This window comes from Vanessa cardui, chromosome 20, assembly GCF_905220365.1.
Source record: "Vanessa cardui chromosome 20, ilVanCard2.1, whole genome shotgun sequence".
In the NCBI taxonomy this organism is placed as follows: domain Eukaryota; kingdom Metazoa; phylum Arthropoda; class Insecta; order Lepidoptera; family Nymphalidae; genus Vanessa; species Vanessa cardui.
The window spans coordinates 7,071,154-7,091,246 of NC_061142.1; the positions used below are offsets into that span (position 1 = coordinate 7,071,154).

At 34.0% G+C, this 20,093-nt stretch overlaps 1 protein-coding gene across 1 annotated transcript; it reads left to right on the forward strand.

Moving 5' to 3' along the window:
* The first annotated feature begins 1,941 nt into the window (after window positions 1–1,941).
* Window positions 1,942–19,555, forward strand: LOC124538268 (helicase SKI2W). The gene is made up of 21 exons (XM_047115272.1): window positions 1,942–2,165; window positions 2,229–2,402; window positions 3,052–3,310; window positions 3,434–3,607; window positions 3,942–4,243; window positions 4,639–4,751; window positions 4,891–5,122; window positions 5,655–5,838; window positions 8,939–9,076; window positions 10,157–10,271; window positions 10,773–10,899; window positions 11,469–11,573; window positions 12,928–13,084; window positions 13,687–13,831; window positions 14,487–14,809; window positions 15,423–15,551; window positions 15,800–15,932; window positions 16,425–16,599; window positions 16,900–17,343; window positions 17,973–18,125; window positions 19,340–19,555. The coding sequence occupies exons 1-21, from the start codon at window positions 2,124–2,126 to the stop codon at window positions 19,484–19,486; spliced, it is 3,771 nt and encodes a 1,256-aa protein (XP_046971228.1). The 5' UTR covers window positions 1,942–2,123; the 3' UTR covers window positions 19,487–19,555.
* The last annotated feature ends 538 nt before the right edge of the window (window positions 19,556–20,093 follow it).

Below are 20,093 nucleotides of genomic sequence, written 5' to 3' on the forward strand. Positions count from 1 at the left end.
GGCTGAATGGGGATCCAACCAACCTTGGCAATCAAGGCTCATTGACTCACATACCTGACGCTGTTCTTAAAGTTTACAAAAAACGATAAACACTTACGTAGTTAATTAACCTGTAAACACTTATCACTGCATAAATCTCTCGACTTTTTAATAGTTTATGTCTCTCAAATAAACCTTTTCTTTCAGGTTACCAACAATTCTGCGAAGAAGTATATTTTAAATATGATTTAAACGAACTTTTAATGATCAAATTTATTACTAAAATTAATTAATTAAAAACAACCTATTTTACCTTAAGTGAACCGATTACCTACTTATTAATTTGATAGAACTCATTTATTTTACAAAAAAAAATATTTATAATATAATAGAAGGCAAGGTGGTATTTTGACGAAAATTAAAATCGAATAAAACAACGATATTTTAAATTTGTGAAATTACCTTTTATTGTTACAAACAATAATTGAAATTATATTTACGTATTCTTATGAATTTTGTATTTTCATTCATGAGAGTAGCATTGAGTAAAATTGATTATCATGTGGATGAAAGGATCTGACTGGTGATCTAAATATGGAAAACTACTTCCACAAACATATAACTTTATACAAGATAGGAAACACAAATAACAGTAAGTACTTTGGTTTCTTATCTCGTAACTCCGATGCCAAAGATTTTCACCGGTGTCATTTAGTTCTCATTGAAGTTTAAATCAGCGATTAGACTAAGAATTGGAACCTTCAAGAACTTGTAGTCCTTCCTTAAAGGCCGGCAGCGCACCTACAAGCATCCCGGTGTTGCAGATGCCCAAGGGCGGTGGTAATCACTTTCCATCAGGTGAGCCTCTTGCTCGTTTGCACCCTATAACATAAAAAAAAAGTTAGTTCGGCATGCTAGGTACCTTACATACAAATTAAAATGTTTATTTAAAAATTATGTTTTAGAGCAAAAATATTTACGAGCCTTAATTAGAAGCTGACGCCATGGCTAAAATACATGAATCGTAACCAAACATTTTGGATTCAAATACGAGCAAGCACTATTAAACTTGTATTGTGCTTATGTTGTTTTTATAATTCATCTTATGTTTAGCGGTGAAGGAAGACTTCGGAAGGAATTTTTAAGTTCTAGTTAAAATTCCGCTACTAGTGTTTATCAACTCGTTAGGAACATCGTGGTAGACAAGATCTTCTTATCAAGAATGTTTTTGCCAACCTGAGGAACAGCCATCTTTTAACCTGCCACCTAGGTTCGAATTTGTTTTGCACCGAATTAAAAAGGAAGGAAATAATACTAAAATTTTCATACTCTTTCTATATCCACTCATAGATAAAGAAAATCAACGAAAATTCGTAGTAAAATATTGAAAAATGTGTAGTAAGATACTGACTGATCTGCAAACTTTTTAATCATTATAAATCTATTAACTCATAAGGGCGTGGTCGTCTACGTTAAATTAATATTTTTTTAATAAAATATATACATCATACTAAAACTGACTGATACTAATGAAACATGGATGGACTCGCCTAACAAACTAAAGGTAGGACAAAGACATTACAAGTCAGATAAGTGTTTTCCATACTATCATATTGTCCTGTACGACAATATCACTACAGTCACTCGGTTTTTCAAGTAATTAAATTTCATTTTTTTAGTTTTTAAGCGTTAACTTTGACCAGGGCTAGCAGAGAATTATATTATTAAAATAATCTAAGATAATAAACAGTATGTAACATTTTGTTGTATTTCTTTGCTCCTTCAAAATGTATTCGTTGATATTTTAATCAAAATTTGTATAAATTTTTAAACTCTGGAATTCAAAACATTATTGGGTCAAATTACACTGTAAATTTTTGAATTGGTTGGTAGAAGCATTTATGCAGACAGCTATTATAAATTATTGTTTTTGACTATGATAACACATAATAACCCAACAGCTGTTACTTGACGTTGACATTGAAAACAAGAAGAAAATTGTCCTCCGCAGGCGCAATCCTACTTCATAGGTATTTGGACTAAAATTGTCAAATTCTGTCGGTCGCTATTTATGAAGTAAGGAAAAGAAGACGATTGAAAGCAAAACAATTTTTAAATATCAATGATTAGGCGTAACATAAAAAATGTCCCTTGAACAAGAAGATGAATTCTTTTCAGACTTTAAGGTGAGAAAAGACTGATAATAATTTATGTTATTAAATACTTAATAAGCTTACCTTATGTTTTAGTCGCCACCGATATTTGAAGATTTAGGAGAGAAAGTAAAAGAATATTTATTAAAACCAGAACGATTATCAATCCATAAATGGGAAAGATCGGAGGCTCATTGGCATAGAAAAACAAACATTGATGATTTGTTCAAAAAAAATGAAATAGACTTAGAACTCGACACAACACTTGAGGTAAGTGCATTGAATCATATGCTGTTTATATGTATAACACATGTATATTACATGTATAAAGCAATTGTTTCTTTACTCTGATACATATGTGCTCAGGTCAATATTATCATTATATAAAACAATCAATTATGTTCCAACTACCTCTAATAAAAGAAGAAATATTTTCAACATTCCGACGTTGCCCACAAACACAGCTTTTGCACGGAAGCAAAATACGAAAAGTTCAATCCATTTGTATAATAAAATAAATAAAAAACTTAATTTCTACCCGTTGAAATACTTCGAGTGTAAAAAACTTTTAACTAATTGGTTGTGAGAACTTACCTATGATAAGACTGAAGCCCTGCTTTGAGTGCACACTCACAGATACTCAAACACACACACACATACGCAAATAGCTACATACAAATATACATATAGATATAGTTGTTCCTAAATAAACATTTGTTTTATAGTGTTATTTTTTGTGTTGTTTTTTTTTTCCATATTTTGAATTGTTAAACCGTTAAGTAAGAGCTGAATATATTTTTGCTATGGAAGAGCGAGATCTCCTGATACAGGTATTTTGATACTTACTAGGAGATCTCAAAACCACTTGTAACTAGCTCATTAAGAAACAAAATAAAGATTATTATTATTATATATTTAGGTTGTTCGAGACCCAATTACAGGAGAAATAATAGACCTAGAAGAAGTCAGCATACCAATTGATGATGATGAAGAGAATCTCTCTATGTCTAGGGCACCATTGCCACCTAGTCTTGCCACTAGAGGCACTACCACTCAAAATCCATTCCTCCCAGCTGGCTTTGAAGAGGAACTCCAAAAGATGCTCGATGAGGCTGCGAAGCGAGGAGAGATAACAATCAATTTGGAAGATGATGAAACTGGAAGATTTTTGGGAGAAGGTTTCATTTCTTTATTTAAAATTTAAACTTTCTTAATGATGTTTTAAAAAAATGATGTTTAAAACATCATCATTCTTTATTTCTATATGATAACTGTAAATAACTCAAACATATTAATTTTAGATCTGTTAACCACTCTACCGGGCTCAGAAGAAGGTCTCATCTTTGCAGCAGATGGAATCACAATACTGGAACAAGAAAACAAAGATGAAAATCAAAATAAAAAGAGCGAAGACATTGATTTAGAAATTCCTATTAACTTAGAAGAAGTTGTTGACACTTCCTCACATTTGATAGGTAGAGTATTAATTAAAATAATATTTAAAATGATAATTATATGATGAAATAAATTTCCTCTATAAAAATCAGCAAATATATTGGGCTTTGAAAGAAATGTATATAAATCAAATTGAAGTATATAAAAGCATTATTAATTAATATTGGATTGTAATTAATTTTAAAATTTGTTAATATTTCATTTATTTAATTCATTAGCTTTTACATTCATCTAAAATGATAAATATATACAAAAACTAAATTCAATTAAAATTTACAAATAACGAAAATTGTTTAAAACATGTTTTGTTCAATATCAATACACATTTAACATACAAAATACTTTTGAATTTAGGTCTTTGGAAAGATGACGATGAATCAGAAACACCACAGCCAAAACCGATCAAAAAAATTGAACTAGATATTGAAAAAGACCCTGAAGAAGAAAATTTCCTTGAAAGTACTGTCATAAAGCCTGCTGTAGAACTTCCTGCGATACCAATCCTTAATATAACTACCTCAGCTGCTAAACTTGGAGTAACATCCACCGAATGGGCAGAGATGATTGATGTATCTTTACCTGTACCTGATTTTAAGGAGAAAATAAAAGATATGGCACATTCATATCCATTTGAATTGGATACATTCCAGAAACAGGTAATACTAATTTGAATGAAATATACTTTATTTATTTTCTATGATAATGACATTCTTTTCGAACTATTTGTATACAATTTGTTTTGTATCTTTATATAATAGGGATAGCATTTGTATAATAGGGATTTATTCAATTTTATTTATATTATGTGTAAAATAATACCTTTTTTTTAATTTGACCTGTAGTATTCTAGTCTATATATAATAGTAGAGAACTATAGTATAATTTACTTGCTATTTTCTCAAAATATAACTTAAGTATTTAATGTGATTACTTTTGTGTTTAACCACTGTGTTAAAATCAGATGCACATTAATATTCTCAGTGTTGCCAAAGTCAAAATATTATTATTTTGCACATCAAAAATATTTTCTTATCATTTATTTATTTTTAAGGCCATATTGAAATTAGAAGAAGGTCATCACGTTTTTGTTGCTGCTCATACTTCTGCTGGTAAAACTGTGGTAGCTGAATATGCCATTGCAATGTCTAGAAGAAATTGTACCAGGTTTGTCAAAATATAAATATAACTATATTAAAATTAATTTTTTCTCTATAGATTAATTTCTTGCTCATTTATTTTTTAATTTTTGTATAGTAAAACCTCTTTTTTATTTTGTACTTATATATGTTTTTTTTGTTTTAAGAGCAATATATACATCCCCGATTAAGGCTCTCTCAAATCAAAAATACAACGATTTCAACAAAATGTTTGGTGAAGTTGGTCTGTTGACGGGCGATCTTCAAATAAACGCTACAGCCTCTTGCCTCGTCATGACCACGGAAATTTTACGCTCCATGTTGTATTGTGGATCTGACGTCACAAGGGATTTGGAATTCGTAATCTTTGATGAAGTTCACTATATAAATAATGCAGAGGTTTGTACATACCTTTTTTTAAATTGTAATACTAAAATAAAGGTATTTTATTTTTGAAAGTAACTCTGTCTGTCTGTCTCGCCTTGACGCCCAAACTATTGGTTTATGGTACCGATTCAAATGAAATTTGATACATAGTCCAGAGCCTGAGAAAGGACATAAACAGTTAATAAATAAAATCTGGGTTGGTGGTATACACACGTGGCAGAATTTTGCGGGTTCAAACCCAGGCAAGCACCGCTGTTTCATGTGCTTAATTTGTCTTTATAATTCATCTCGTGCTCAGAGGTGAAGGAAAACATCGTGAGGAAACCTGCACGTGACAAATTTCATAGAAATTCTGCCACATGTATATTCCACCAACATGCATTGAAACAGCGTGGTGGAATATGTTCCAAACCTTTTCCTCAAAGGGAGAGGAGGCCTTTAGCCCAGCTGTGGGAATTTACAGGCTGTGTTTGTTTTTGTTGTAGTAAATGTAAATGAGTAATTAATGTAAACTTATATTAAGGCTAAAGTGCAATTGTTTCAGCGAGGCTACGTGTGGGAGGAGGTATTGATCCTCCTGCCGGCTCATGTCAGTATAGTGATGTTGAGCGCGACGGTGCCCAACACGCTTCAGTTCGCGGACTGGGTGGGCCGAACGAAGAAGCGGAAAGTGTTCGTAGTGTCCACACCGAAAAGGCCAGTACCGCTGTGCCACTATCTATATACAGGTAATCATGATTATTTTATCATATTAGATTAGTATCGCAAAATATATCGACGGGCCCCAAAACAAAATCTTATGGAAAAATAAGACAAAATCGACTTTATTGTTAATTATTAATCTGTATAACATTAACTACACGGTAGTGTGTTTTTTCTTTTAAATTAAGTGTTTACTTTTTGAGATAACCAGTAGAACAATACCATATATGAAATACCGTATATATGAAAAACATAGATTTACAAAACTTTAAGCCATCACACTGTAAAGTAGGAATTTCACAGATACGATTTTGTTCTTGGGACCCGTCGATATGATATTTGTTGGTTAATATTAGTACTTATGTACATACATTATATATGTAGTTACTCCAAAACTTTTCAGCTCTAATAGTCTTTAGGTCTATGGACTATTATATTCCCAGCCTATTAACACAGCTACACTTTTTTTTTTTTCAAATATAATTTGAGAAATGGTTTCGTATCTGCAACTTATACTGAATACAATAACTATACACTGAATACATTCATTGAAATCGCTTGGTTGTGATATTATATATATATATATTAAGCAGCACATACCTGCAGTTTATTTTAAATTTGATAACGTGACAATATGGGCACACTATATTAATTGAACCAATGATCACATCAAGATGCATCTTGTCATAATAACCTATATCATAATTAAAGGCTGAATTATTGAGGTTGGTTTTAGTTCTTGACTTGAGTCTGTTTTATCTTTGATCAACCCAGTAGTTGGACTCGCTCGTCAGGTTTTTTAGGAGCTCTTGATGAAGATGCTCTTGTTCGAAGATCTGCAACATGATCAAAGTAGTGAGACCTACCCAAACAGTTATGTTTGGGTAGGTCTCAAAGAATAAATTCCGATTGTATTTGCTTCTATATGTATTTCTTGTTGGTGTGGTGTTTCAGTAGCTCTTTCGGTTGTATGAAGCTGCGTATTTCTCGTCAATGTTTCGATATTTTGTTTCTTCGGTGGCATTGTAAATAATGCGAAGAGTGTAACTCCAGGTTTCTATTTATATTGCTTGTTAAGTTGCGTGAAGCTTATCTTACACTTACATTTACATTTAAAGTAATGATTCATTGTTAAAGTAATCATTCATTCAATAAAGTTGTGAGTATACTTTTCTATACTTTACCAATTGCGATTATTGTTCCCTTTCTTATAACCAAAAAATTTAATCACTTCTTCCCGCATATGAAATTTATAATTATCTTATCTAAAAATGATGATTATAATAGTTGTTATTATTTTATGTTAGCGTACATATCAACAATGAATCGTTGAAACAGTTAACGACACTTCAGAATATGATTAGATCGATTATCTCTAATCGTTATACGATACCCATAAAAAGCATTACTACTAACTCTCTTCCGTGTCACAGAGCCTGTCGTGAAATTAGTTTGACACAGTTCGAGATGACATTCATCTTCTGTACGCAGATAAGGAATTGGACAATCGTAGTAATCGTCATACGGTCAGTGTGTTTCAGCGACACCTTCCTTGGTTTCGCGTAGTGGTAACAATATCTCGTTTTTTAATTTCTATACCGAAAATTACAGCTGTAAGTTCAGGAGTTATGGGAGCATTAAAGCGCCTTTCATGCTCATTCGATTGCGTTCTATCTGATTTAATAATGACTTTGAAATTATCTGTTGTTTCATCTTCTAGAGCAATATTTATATATTATCTAACTTAATTAAGCGATGACTTCTCGATAATTTGTAGTATTGAACATCGTCCATCAATCGTTTTATTCTTTTTTGCAATTTGCAGAAACTGGGAATTTTCTTCAGATATTGAAGAAATGAACCAATCTGATCATATACTTGTCCTTCACTTTAATTTAGACGCGAAATTTTTGTATTATACAAAATTTGTTGCTCCAAATTATGACACTTAAAAACATGAAATGTTTTTATAATATGCTGAAGGAAATATATAGACTTAGTAGTTCCAGTTACGTAGGTAATAGAGGTTCTGGTGGTTCAACCAGTTGTGACAAATAAACTTTGTGCTGCTCCACTGCAGCACATACCAGCACTTTTTTTTAAACTTGGCTATATGGGTATACTATATTCAATGAACCAATTGTCACATTAGGATGCATCTTGTAATCAGAACCTTTAACGTAATTGAAGGTTTATTTATTAAGATTATTAATTGGTTCTAGTTCTTGACTCAGTCTATTTTAATCGTTGATCATCCAGTTGTTGGACTCTGGTTTTTCATTAGCTCTTGCTGAAGATGCTCTTGTTCGAGAATATGGAACTTGATCATTACGTTGACTAACTGTTTCAGCAGCTCTCAAAGTAGAATTTCGGATTATATTTACGTCTAAACGTTTTTCTTATTGGTGTGTTGCTTCAGTAGCTCTTTGGTTCTATGACGCTGCGCATAACTCGTCGATGTTCTGACATTTTGTTTATGCGGTGACATTTTAAATAAAGTGAAGAGTGTAGTACATTTAAATTTATATAATTAAGTTGTTGTTTTGAATTGTTATTGAAGTGGTGAGTATACTTACCAATTATATTATTGTTCACTTTCTTTTAATCAAAATAGCTAATCACTTCGTTCCGTACATGTAATTTATAATTATCTGATTTTAAAATGATAATTCTAATTGTTATGATTATTTTATGTTTATTGACATAAGACGGAAATTAAGTTAGTTGTTATGATTTTTGAATAGATTTTCTTTTTTATTTCATTATTTTTTAAGGGTTGATCAAATGGAAATACTTGTACGTACTAATTTTCATGACAATCGGTTGAACAGTGTAAGTCTTTTTGTCGCAGCGCCACCTGGTGGCAAGTTACATCAATGGGGATATCATAATCACTTCCTATTTGAAAAAGCACATTTGCATAACAATTTTCATGATGATCGGTCGTTCTCGAGTTATAGCGGGACATACAGACAGACAGACAAAAATTTCAAAAATGGTAAAACTGATATCAGTCAGTCATAAAATGAATACCTGTGAAGAAAATAGACAAAAAAATGGAGTGTACAGACAGACTCTAAAGATTAATATAGTAGTATATAGATTGTATTTTATTATATTGTACAGGCTCTGGCGGCAAATCGAAAAATGAAAGATTCATGGTTGTCGATCAAGAGGGTAATTTCCAATTACGAGGTTACAACGACGCCGTAGCCGCTAAGAAATCTCGGGAAAATGAGTACAAGAAAAGTTTCGGACCCAAAGGTATTTTTTAATTCTCATATTTACTATTGATATTCACTCTCCTTTCATCAACTAGCTCTTGCCCCACATAGTTGCCTGCCACTTGTAATAACTTTATCATAGTACACATCTACAGCGGTTTTTGTTAAAAAATATATAGTGTTTTACAATATCATTAAACCTTTACCGAAAATGATATATGTTGATTGTAAGTAATATAAAGTAACAGCCTGTAAATTTCCCACTGCTGGACTAAGGCCTCCTATCCCATTAAGGAGAGGGTTTGCAACGTATTCCACCACGCTGTTCCAATGCGGGTTGATGAAATTAGCCACATGCAGGTTTCCTCGCGATGTTTCCCTTCACCGCCGAGCACGAGTTGAATTATAAACACAAATTAAGCACATATGTATATAGTGGTGCTTGCCTGGATTTAAACCCAAAATCATCGGTTTAGATGCACGAGCTCTAACCACTGGGCCATCTGTATGTAATATATACTATATCAAAGGAGTTAAGAAATAATATATTTAAGCGTAAATTTAATTTGTAAATATTATAAAAATAGCTCTTCTATATGAATCCACTTCTTTCTGCTATATAGCGCATACAACTTTCTTGATTCAAAACATCAACGATTAAGGTTCCGATCTCATCACTACCCAAGATCTCAACTAACATTGCGTCAATTTAATATCAAGTTTATCGATTTGTCTTTACTTCTCCTGTTATTGCTGTATAGTACGACACAACTTAGATGTAGCATCGGCTAATTCAATAACATCGATTACTGCCGATTTATACACCCAAAAGAAATAGCTCCCTATCGCACCATTCGAAGCTATTCGTCGCTATAGATTCTCACGTCAGTTCAACCCGAGAAAACAAGTGCGTGTAAATCGCCGTTTTAAAATTAACGAATATATTAGGTCATATGATATTACAAGTTATTACGTTTGTGTAAAGATCATATTCGCATAAGAATTAAATATTTATAATTTGGGATGGCGTACTTAATTCGGATGTGATCGGTTTTACGAATTTTGCCGAATCAGCATCTAACTCGTGTCGTACTATACATACGTCTGTGTATGATTTTAGGTGGTAAACAGTTCGGTAATCCGAAAGCAGAGCAAACAATGTGGGTGGCTTTCATAGACCATCTTCGGAAATCGGACAAGTTACCCGTTGTGGCGTTTACTTTGTCGCGGAATAGGTATTTTATTACACACACACATATACGCACGCACACACGTTGGTGGCACATTGACGATGTAAGGAATAGTTAATATTTCTAACAGCGTCATTGTCTATGGGTGATGGTGACCACTTACCATCAGGTGGCCCATATGCTCGTCCGCCAACCTATACCATAAAAAAAAATCTGGATATTTACTAATCGTAAAGTGGCAAGTACGTTTTGTTCGGCAAAGATGTCCTCAGCGATAGAAACAGTCACCTTGGATTTCCAATCGCTCATCAAATATTAGTCTTACTTTAACTAACCTGCCCTAATATTTACATCGTTTGTCTAAATGTGTAATAGTCATTAGAATAGCTATTAAATATCATTATAAAATGTTTTCTTTTCCACCTGGCTTTATGGTTGACGGCTGAACATAATTTGTTTGGCTATTTTTTCACTTAGAAAGAGATTAAACAAGTTATGTAATGCTAATTAAAACTCAACTGTTCTATATAATGGAAACATTCACAGATGTGACCAAAACGCGGAAAATTTGATGTCTGTTGATTTAACAACTGCCAAAGAGAAGGGTTACATTCGATCATTCTTTGCGAGATGCCTTCAGCGGTTAAAGGAACCGGATAGACGATTACCTCAAGTAAGTATAACTTATCTAGAGATTTTCTTTCATAAAATATATGTTGTTTGTAATTTTTTTTTTAATTGATATTAGTGTAGTCATTACAATATACATAATATCCAAAAATCAGGCTACTCAGTTTAATTGCATTTCTCAGTCAATTGTATACTATATCTTATACACAGATTGTATTATCTTATATAATGTTACTAAAATTTAAAAAATCAAAATAAACTTTTTCAAGTAGGCTTTTACAAGCACTTTTGAATCGTCAATCAACAATTAAGTGAAGCTACCACCGGTTCGGAAAGTAGATTCTACCGAGAATAACCGGCAAGAAACTCAAGTAGTTACTCTTTTCAACATTTTCATCTTAAAAGTCAATATGTGTGTGTTTTTACAGACTGAAATTTTTTATACTTTTATTATTTAATCTTACTCTAGAAATATTTCATCAATCACTAAGTACTGAGAAATGTGTCTGTCTCGCTCTAACAACGTTGCTTATACGAGACAACGAGATATTGCCTATTTCCATACATGAAAATTATGTGTATATGAATGTCACATTTAATGGTTTTTTTTAGGTTATTCGATTACAAAGGGTATTGGAGAATGGTATCGGTGTTCATCACAGCGGAATTTTGCCGTTACTCAAGGAAATCGTCGAAATGTTGTTCCAAACTGGTCACGTGAGTAAACAGTTTTTCTTTATTTGTGGTAGGGTTTTTTTTCACAATATATATAGATTTTATAGATTTTTTTAAGAAAATAACTTTAAATTGTAAACTGGTGCGCTACTTATACAAACAACCGGTTGTAATGATTTTCCTAGTTCTTAGAAGATTGGTACTGGTAGAAAATTTTCTCTGTCCTTATAATCGGTTTAATTTTTAAAAAGTCTCTATATCTGTCATCATCGTTTCGGCTAATTTTGTACCATTCAGATTCTTGCTTTGACTTCAAAGTGATGATGAAATATCATCTCCTGTCACAATGTGCTCCAAGTTCAGGAAATTATGGCTACCTCATAGGGCTCATGTGGATTCGTCAATCTGCCTTTGAAGACGTGTCGCGAAATTCTCATCCCTTGCGCTGATTTTTGTCGTGGCAAGATTATTTTGTAGGATCCTCAAAATGTTAGTGTCTCGTTCTAGAACTGATGCAGATTCATTTTCCTCTTCCCGTTAGGTATTTTTCGAATAATAATGTTTAGACTTTTCGTCGATATCTGATATGTTGCCTCAACCTATCCCGAGTTAGCAACAACCGCAAAAGATTCTCAAACTTGTATTAATAGATTGACGATGGATTTTTAAATCATAATTTTAATAATAAAGTGAGTATCGGAAATGCTTTCTATCTGACTGTATTTATATTCGTGGTATGGTTTGTGAATGTTTCAACATAATCAAACAATATACGGTAAAACCCATGTACAGTCAGATTAAAAAAAACCTTCGTCAGCTTTCAACTTAATTCCTTTATCAAGTCTTAAACTCTTAGTACCTTTTGAATCTAAACATCAAATCGGTAAAGTAGATTATCGCACTGATCGTACTTGTCCTCGCTGGCATTCATACTTATGCATTTTTTCTCGACCTTTGAGACGCTTTTTTGTAAAAATTTAAAACGGTCTATCGATACTCAGAAAAAAAGCTTTATTAAGGTATGTTCTGTGCCAATGTGTTCATATACTTCAACAAAGTTTTCAAATAAACGGTTTTTGACTGGTTCTCCTAACACAAAACTGATCTCAGTGAAAGTGGTATCAAGCTTTAAAGAGGAATTTGTTGTCTGCTTTGACAAACCTAACTTCAATTATAATTCGATAAACTCAATTTATTTTCGTTACAATGTTCACATTTTTACAACTATAACCTCAAATAAGTAGTCATAACAGGAGTGACGTCACTAAATGCTAACTAGTGTTTTGAAATACGACAAATTTACAATTATTAGATCGTACAACAGCGTACGCGTATAACTTTCCGCGTTTGATTTCGGTGGGCATTAGTTCTGGAGGATCATGGTCGGTGATTGCAGGTGAAGATCCTGTTCGCGACGGAGACGTTCGCGATGGGCGTGAACATGCCGGCGCGCACCGTCGTGTTCGACGACATCACGAAGTTCGACGGCCTGCAGTCGCGCAGCCTGGCGCCCGCCGAGTACATACAGATGGCGGGCCGCGCCGGACGCAGGGGTGCGCCTCGCTCACACATTGGACATACAAAACATTAAATATATCAACATCAACATCAACAGCCTGTAAATCCAGTGCTGGGTTAAAGGCCTCCTCTCCCTTTAAGGAGAAGGTTTGGAACATATTCCACCACGCTGTTCCAATGCGGGTTGGTAGAATGCACTTGTGGCAGAACTTCTATGAAATTTGTCAAATGCAGGTTTCCTCACGATGTTTTCCTTCACCGCTGAGCACGAGATGAATTATAAAGACAAATTAAGCACATGCTTGCCTGGATTTGAACCCGCAATCATCGGTTAAGATGCACGCGTTCTAACCACTGGGCCATCTCGGCTCAAATACATACATACTACATACATACATAATACTACATACATACATACTAATATAATTGATAAAGTAGAATAAATATACTGATTTACTAGAAAATTTCTTGAACGAAATCGTTGTTCCCAGTTACCTGACAACAATATTGGAGTACCTACTAATATAATAAATTAATTGAAATATATTATAATTGATAATAATTAAACGGAATAAATTAGTTTAAGTATATTATAATTGACAAAAATGAATTAAACGAGAATATATTCTGCATTAAGGTCTCGATGACACTGGTACAGTCATAATCCTGTGCAAGGAGGGAGTGCCCGATCAGGTGACACTGAAGGGCATGATGCTGGGCACGCCTCACAAACTCTCCTCACAGTTCCGCCTCACATACGCCATGATCCTCAGCTTGTTACGGTAAGCATTGTGTGTTATTAGAATTATTAATAATAACCATGTCTTATTATTGACGACCTCCGTGGTCGAGTGGTGTACACCGGTTTTCATGGGTACGCCAATCCGAGGTCCTGGGTTCGATTCTCGGCTGAGTCGATGTAGATTAACATTAGTTTTCTATGTTGTCTCTGGTCTGGGTGTTTGTGGTACCGTCGTTACTGATCTTCCATAACACAAGTGCTTTAGCTACTTACATTGGGATCAGAGTAATGTATAGTACGACACAACTTAGATGTCGCATCGGCAAAATTCGTAAAACCGATCACATCCGAATTGAGTACGCTATCCCAAATTATCAATATTTATTTCTGATGCGAATATGATCTTTACACAAACGTAATAACTTGTAATATCATATGACCTAATATATTCGTCAATTTGACGCGTCGATTTACATGCACTTGCTTTCTCTGACGCGTGAATCTATAGCGACGAATAGCGTCGAATGGCGCGATAGGGAGCTATTTGTATTGGTTGTGTAAATCGGTTTATTTTCATTCCATTGCATTTTCCGATGCTACATCTAATTTGTGTCGTACTATATGTGATGTTGTCTCATATTTATTTTATTATTATGTTTTCGAGGTAATAATATAAAAGTTGTTATAATTTTTAGTGTCGCAACGGTGTCCGTAGAGGGTATGATGCAGCGTTCTTTCCGCGAATTCCACCAGATATGCCAAGCGGATAATTACCGCAAACAATTGCAAATCGCTGAGAAGGAATACTCGGAAAAGTGCGGCGCGCCCCTCCCCCCGCACCTCGCCCCCCTCGCGACCTTCTACGACACGGCGGCCGCCTACATCGACGTCCTCAACGATATAATGCCGATACTGCTCAACCAGTCCAAAGTCGTTAAGGAACTAGTGCCCGGGAGAGTACTCATACTGTCCGCTGGACCCTATATCAATCAGCTAGGCATATATTTAAATAATAGCGGTGAGTTATACTATCTTAGTTCTGTGAACGGTTGCTTTAACTATAACATCAATTAAACTTCCATTGCATAAATATTAAGAGAAAAATATGCTAACTACTCAATCTTTTACTCAGCATGAGATAACTAAAAAGCTATGAGATTTTTGTTTAAATTTATGAAAAATATATAATAATTCGAACGACCATTAAATTATTATTATTATTATTATTATTATTATTATTATTAAATCATTATTATATAAAATTAAAAGCTATAAGCAATGATGTTCTAGTAAACAGATATGTCATTAAAGCGCAAAAAGTGAAGACTAGAAAACGTCCTATTTATATCATAATTATATTAGTAATACGTTATAATACATCATAATTATGTAGTAATATGCTTTGCGTAATTAAAACATCTAGTTATCCCTTTTACTTATTGTTTTTATCAAACTATCCTTTTTACTTGTGATGAAATTTAAAATAAACGGTCCCCGGCGCGGCACACTATTTTCTGTTGTTTAGTATGGGTATAACATATCTGTTTATTAGAATATCATTGGCTATATCTTATGTTATAATTTCTAAGTATTTTTATTACATAATATTATTTTCATTATATCTAATTTAGGTCCCCGACAAAGTCCATACAAAGTGCTGGTACTCAACACAGTTGAAGAAGACACCACGAGGTACAATTTCGACGTCGACGAGAACTGGTACCGAATGCTTAGTTTTTCTTCACTTTACGATTACATAGGTAATATATATTTTTTGAATGTATTTTAATTCAAACAATTGATATTTTTTTTCGATTTATAAATTGAGAATTAGCCTTTAGAGGTCAATACTTGAATAATGATATTTTCAAATAGTACCAGATGTGTTGTTTTCAGTTCCAGTAAAATTATGTCTAAAGAGGGCACAAACCTATAAAAATCTTTTTCTAGCAGTATTTTAAAATCCACTAATCCACACAGTGATACTGATATATGTTATAAATTTCAGGCACAGAAGAAAACACTGCAGATCATACGATACTATGTATAGCGCCAAAGAACGTGACCGCTGTAACTAAAATGAATCTCAAAATTGATGCCAACATCATCATCCAGGACTGGGAGAAGAGGCAGATGCAAAGGTTATTTTACTCTACTTCGTGTTTCGTCATTATTATTTTACTATAACACGATTATTGTTATGAGCGACATTAGGGCCCGATGGCCATCTTCGAGACGTCTCCTATCTCCTATATGCTAGCCATACTATAGTGGACAAATTTATGCTCTTAAATATCTACACTCTATTTTATCTCTGCACTCTATTCTTTCTCAAAAAATCCGACTTTAGTATATTGTCACCGGCAGAAGTTATATGTGTAATATCAGGTCTGTATTTCATGTATTTTTGAACATCAGCACATGTTTATATATGTCTATGTCACCGTAAGATTACAAAATTCGTTATATTACAATTTGTCTCGAAATATTGTGAACCGTGAAATATGATTGCAATTTAACGCATTATGTTTCGCTATATTGTAATCTATCGATGGGTTACAGTTAAATTGTGAACTGGCGTAGAAGGGATGAATGTCGCGCGCTGATTGGTTGAACGTTATGTGCCGCCATAGGTTCAGGGACGCGCCGGTGGGCTCGACGTGCGCGCAGGCCGTGCTGGAGCTGTCGCGCGCGTCGCACGCGCTGCGCACGGGCGGAGCCGCGCCCGCCACGCTCAGCCTCACGCAGGCGCTCGCCGTCAGCTCCGGCGAGATCCTGCACGCGCTCGACGACATGAACCGCCTGCGGGTGAGCCGCTGTCACTACTCACTACTAGCGACCCGCCCCGGCTTCGATTAGAAACTTTTAAAATTATCAGCGTATATACAAAAACCTTTCCCTCGAATCACTCTATCTATTAAAAAAACCGTAGCTAGATCCGTTGCGTAGTTTAAGAGATGTAAGCATACAGAAAGGGACAGAGAATGCGACTTTGTTTTATACTATGTAGTGACGTATAGATGGAATCAGAATAGGCCTACTAATAATATGTAATGAAAACATTACGTTGGTGTAAGGAAATAAGTCATTACTACGCATCCTTTTCAGGCTGCACTTGACGTGCAAAAGAAGAACACGGATATAGCGAACTTTAAAAACGAATTCGCGATAGTGTACGAGCGGAAACAAGCCGAGAGAAAGCGCGATAAATACAAACGATTACTCTCCTTTGAAAACCTCGCCCTGTACCCCGACTACCAGCGCCGTCTCATGGTCTTGCGCGAACTAAACTACATCGATGATCAAGATAACGTGATACTCAAGGGCCGAGTCGCTTGCTGTATGGGAACCAATGAGCTGATTATATCGGAGCTCGTGTTTAGAAACGTGTTCACAGATAAGAATCCAGCGGAAATAGCGGCATTGCTGAGTTGTTTCGTTTTCCAAGCGAAAACAAGAGTGGATCAAGTTTTGACTGAAAAATTGGCAGCCGGAGTTAAAGCTATTGAGCAAATTGATGAAGAGTTGACTGCCATTGAGGCAAAGTACCTGGTACGATTTATTTTTTAATTTTATACGAATTATTAAAAAAGTTCCCACCAGTATAGTAAAGTAAAACTAAAGTAGTAAACTAACAGCCTGTAAATTTCCCACTGCTGAGATAAGGCCTCCTCTTCCATTAAGGAAAGGGCTTGGAACATATTCCACCACGCTGTTCCAATGCGGGTTGGTGGAATGCACATGTGGCAGAATTTCGATGAAATTAGACACATGCAGGTTTCCTCACGATGTTTTCCTTCACCGCCGAGCACGAGATGAATTATAAACACAAATTAAGCACATACATGCATATACTGGTGCTTGCCTGGGTTTGAACCCGAAATCATCGGTTAAGATGCACGCGTTCTAACCACGGGGCCATCTCAGCTCTCCACCAGTATAGACTAGACTCAAATCAAAGTAAATAAGATTGAGACATAGACAATTCTAATACTTTTTAATGATTTATTTTTTTCTAGCAATAATGTGCAAATTTTATGAAATTTAATTAACTAAGACATGGACAAGTAACAAACAAAATCAATATCACATTTAAATTTATTAGTTACAATTTTGCCTCTATGTCAGAACTTTTTTCATTTTAGTAGCTTTTTTTTCTAATATTAATGAAAACCCTACAGGTGGGACAATTCGAAGGGCAAGCGGAAAGATTAAACTTCGGTCTGGTTCGCGTGGTATACGAGTGGGCGCTGGAGAAACCGTTCGCAGAGATTATAGACCTGACTGATGTGCAAGAAGGCATTATTGTGCGTTGTATCCAACAATTGCACGAGGTAACATTCAAATCAAATTACTGTTTATTGTACACCAATAAACACATACTTTAGTCACTTTTGCACAAGAGACGGCCTTATCGCTAAAATAGTCTCTTCCAGTAACGTTCTGTTATTTGTAATAAGTATGGAGTACTTTAGAAGCTGTCAAAGTCCTCAGCTGTTTTGGATAATACGGTTTGTAGTCAGTTTTCAGCAGATAAGCTTCCTCCCCATGTATCATATTATATAAGAATTAAAACCAACTTAGGATCTATAAATTCTGATTAAATATAAACAATACCGTGTCTTGTTTTTCCGAATGTTAAAGCACTATTGAGAGAAAGAGAAAAGAGTACCTAATCACCCATCAAACAACTTTTGTAAGGTAGGCCTCAAATAAATAACGTCATTACCTTATTTACTTAGGGTCAGAAGGTAGACGAGAAAATATTATCATAAAATATTACAATAAGAGGTTTGACAATTACTCACGTCTCACCAACTGAAAAACCTAAGTAGTATTAATAAACAAAGCATTTTGAGCAACAGTATACTGTTGATAAGGTTCAATATCAAATGCTGTAAAAATATTCTAATACTTTTCTCACATACAACAATTACTGCCTATTAATATTTTTAGTAAATTTGTATTTGTCATAATCTTTACAATATATTCTAATAGCTGTAATAAAGAAAAATGTAATAGCAATTTTGTCCGTTTGTCATCAGTGATTCATTCATTCGAAAGGAGAAGTCAAAGCGCTGTTTACCTACACCACTACAGTGCAATGTTTATTAGTAAAAGCTGTATGTACACTCAGAGTAAAAAAAACCTTCGTCAGTTTTCAAATTCATTTCTTTATCAAGGCATAAACTCTTAATACCTTTTGAAACTAAAGCACTAAACTAACAACTGCATATAAAAATAAACTTACACAGTATGATAACTTGGTTGAAAATAGTGTAACATCTTTGGACTATGTCTAGTTTTATATCAACATGAAATCTTTTTACTGGCGTAATTAGTCATTCCAAATTTAAATTTGATATCTTCTACTGAATTGTCAAAATATGTCTGTCAGTGTCATATAAACTTGATCGGTAAAGCAGATTATCACTCATACTAAGCACACAAAAATAGATCTTAAGGTGACAAACTTTTTCTCACCCCGAGTGTACATATGTATGAAATGTTATTCTGATACACACTTTTTATATATTTTTTATTATAGTTACTTGTGGATGTAAAAGATGCAGCAGTGGCAATAGGAGACCCTAAACTACAAGCTAAAATGATGGAAGCGTCCACTGCCATTAAGAGAGACATAGTTTTTGCTGCCAGCTTGTATACGACACAACGAGAAACTGTTATTTTATAATAAATTTGCATTTTAAAGCCAATCCAAATGAATGATTATGTCATATAAATAATAACAAGACTAATTTCTGTTATTAATAAAATTTTGTAACCTGAATCTGTGTCTTAATCTAAACTGCATTTGTTTTTGAAAATATACATTTCATATTTCTTAAAAACTATAAACAATACTATAAACCACATTATTTTCTGATCCTACTCTCTATGGATATATATGGATATATATTAAAAACATTTTAAAATAATAAATGTGTAGAAATTACCTTAGCGAATGTACCAAAAATCGAGTAAAATCGAGAATCAAATGTCTTTCCTCACAATTTTGGAAGGCGTCGCTGAGAAAACTAAAAACAGAAAATGGTATAGTTATCCTCTCAGCCTGAGATTGTAGAGAAAGAGACTTGATGATATATTTTCTTCAAGATAGGAGAGACCTTTGAAAATATTAACCAGTGTTAACGATTAACGCCCATTCCTCACACGCCATTACTCAGAAGAGTCTCCAAACGTTAAGATAAATGAGGGTAGTTTGAGATTCAATCATGCTAAAGAAGCACAATCACATACCACATCCTTTGTAGTTTACAAAAAAGCTGATACAAAATCTA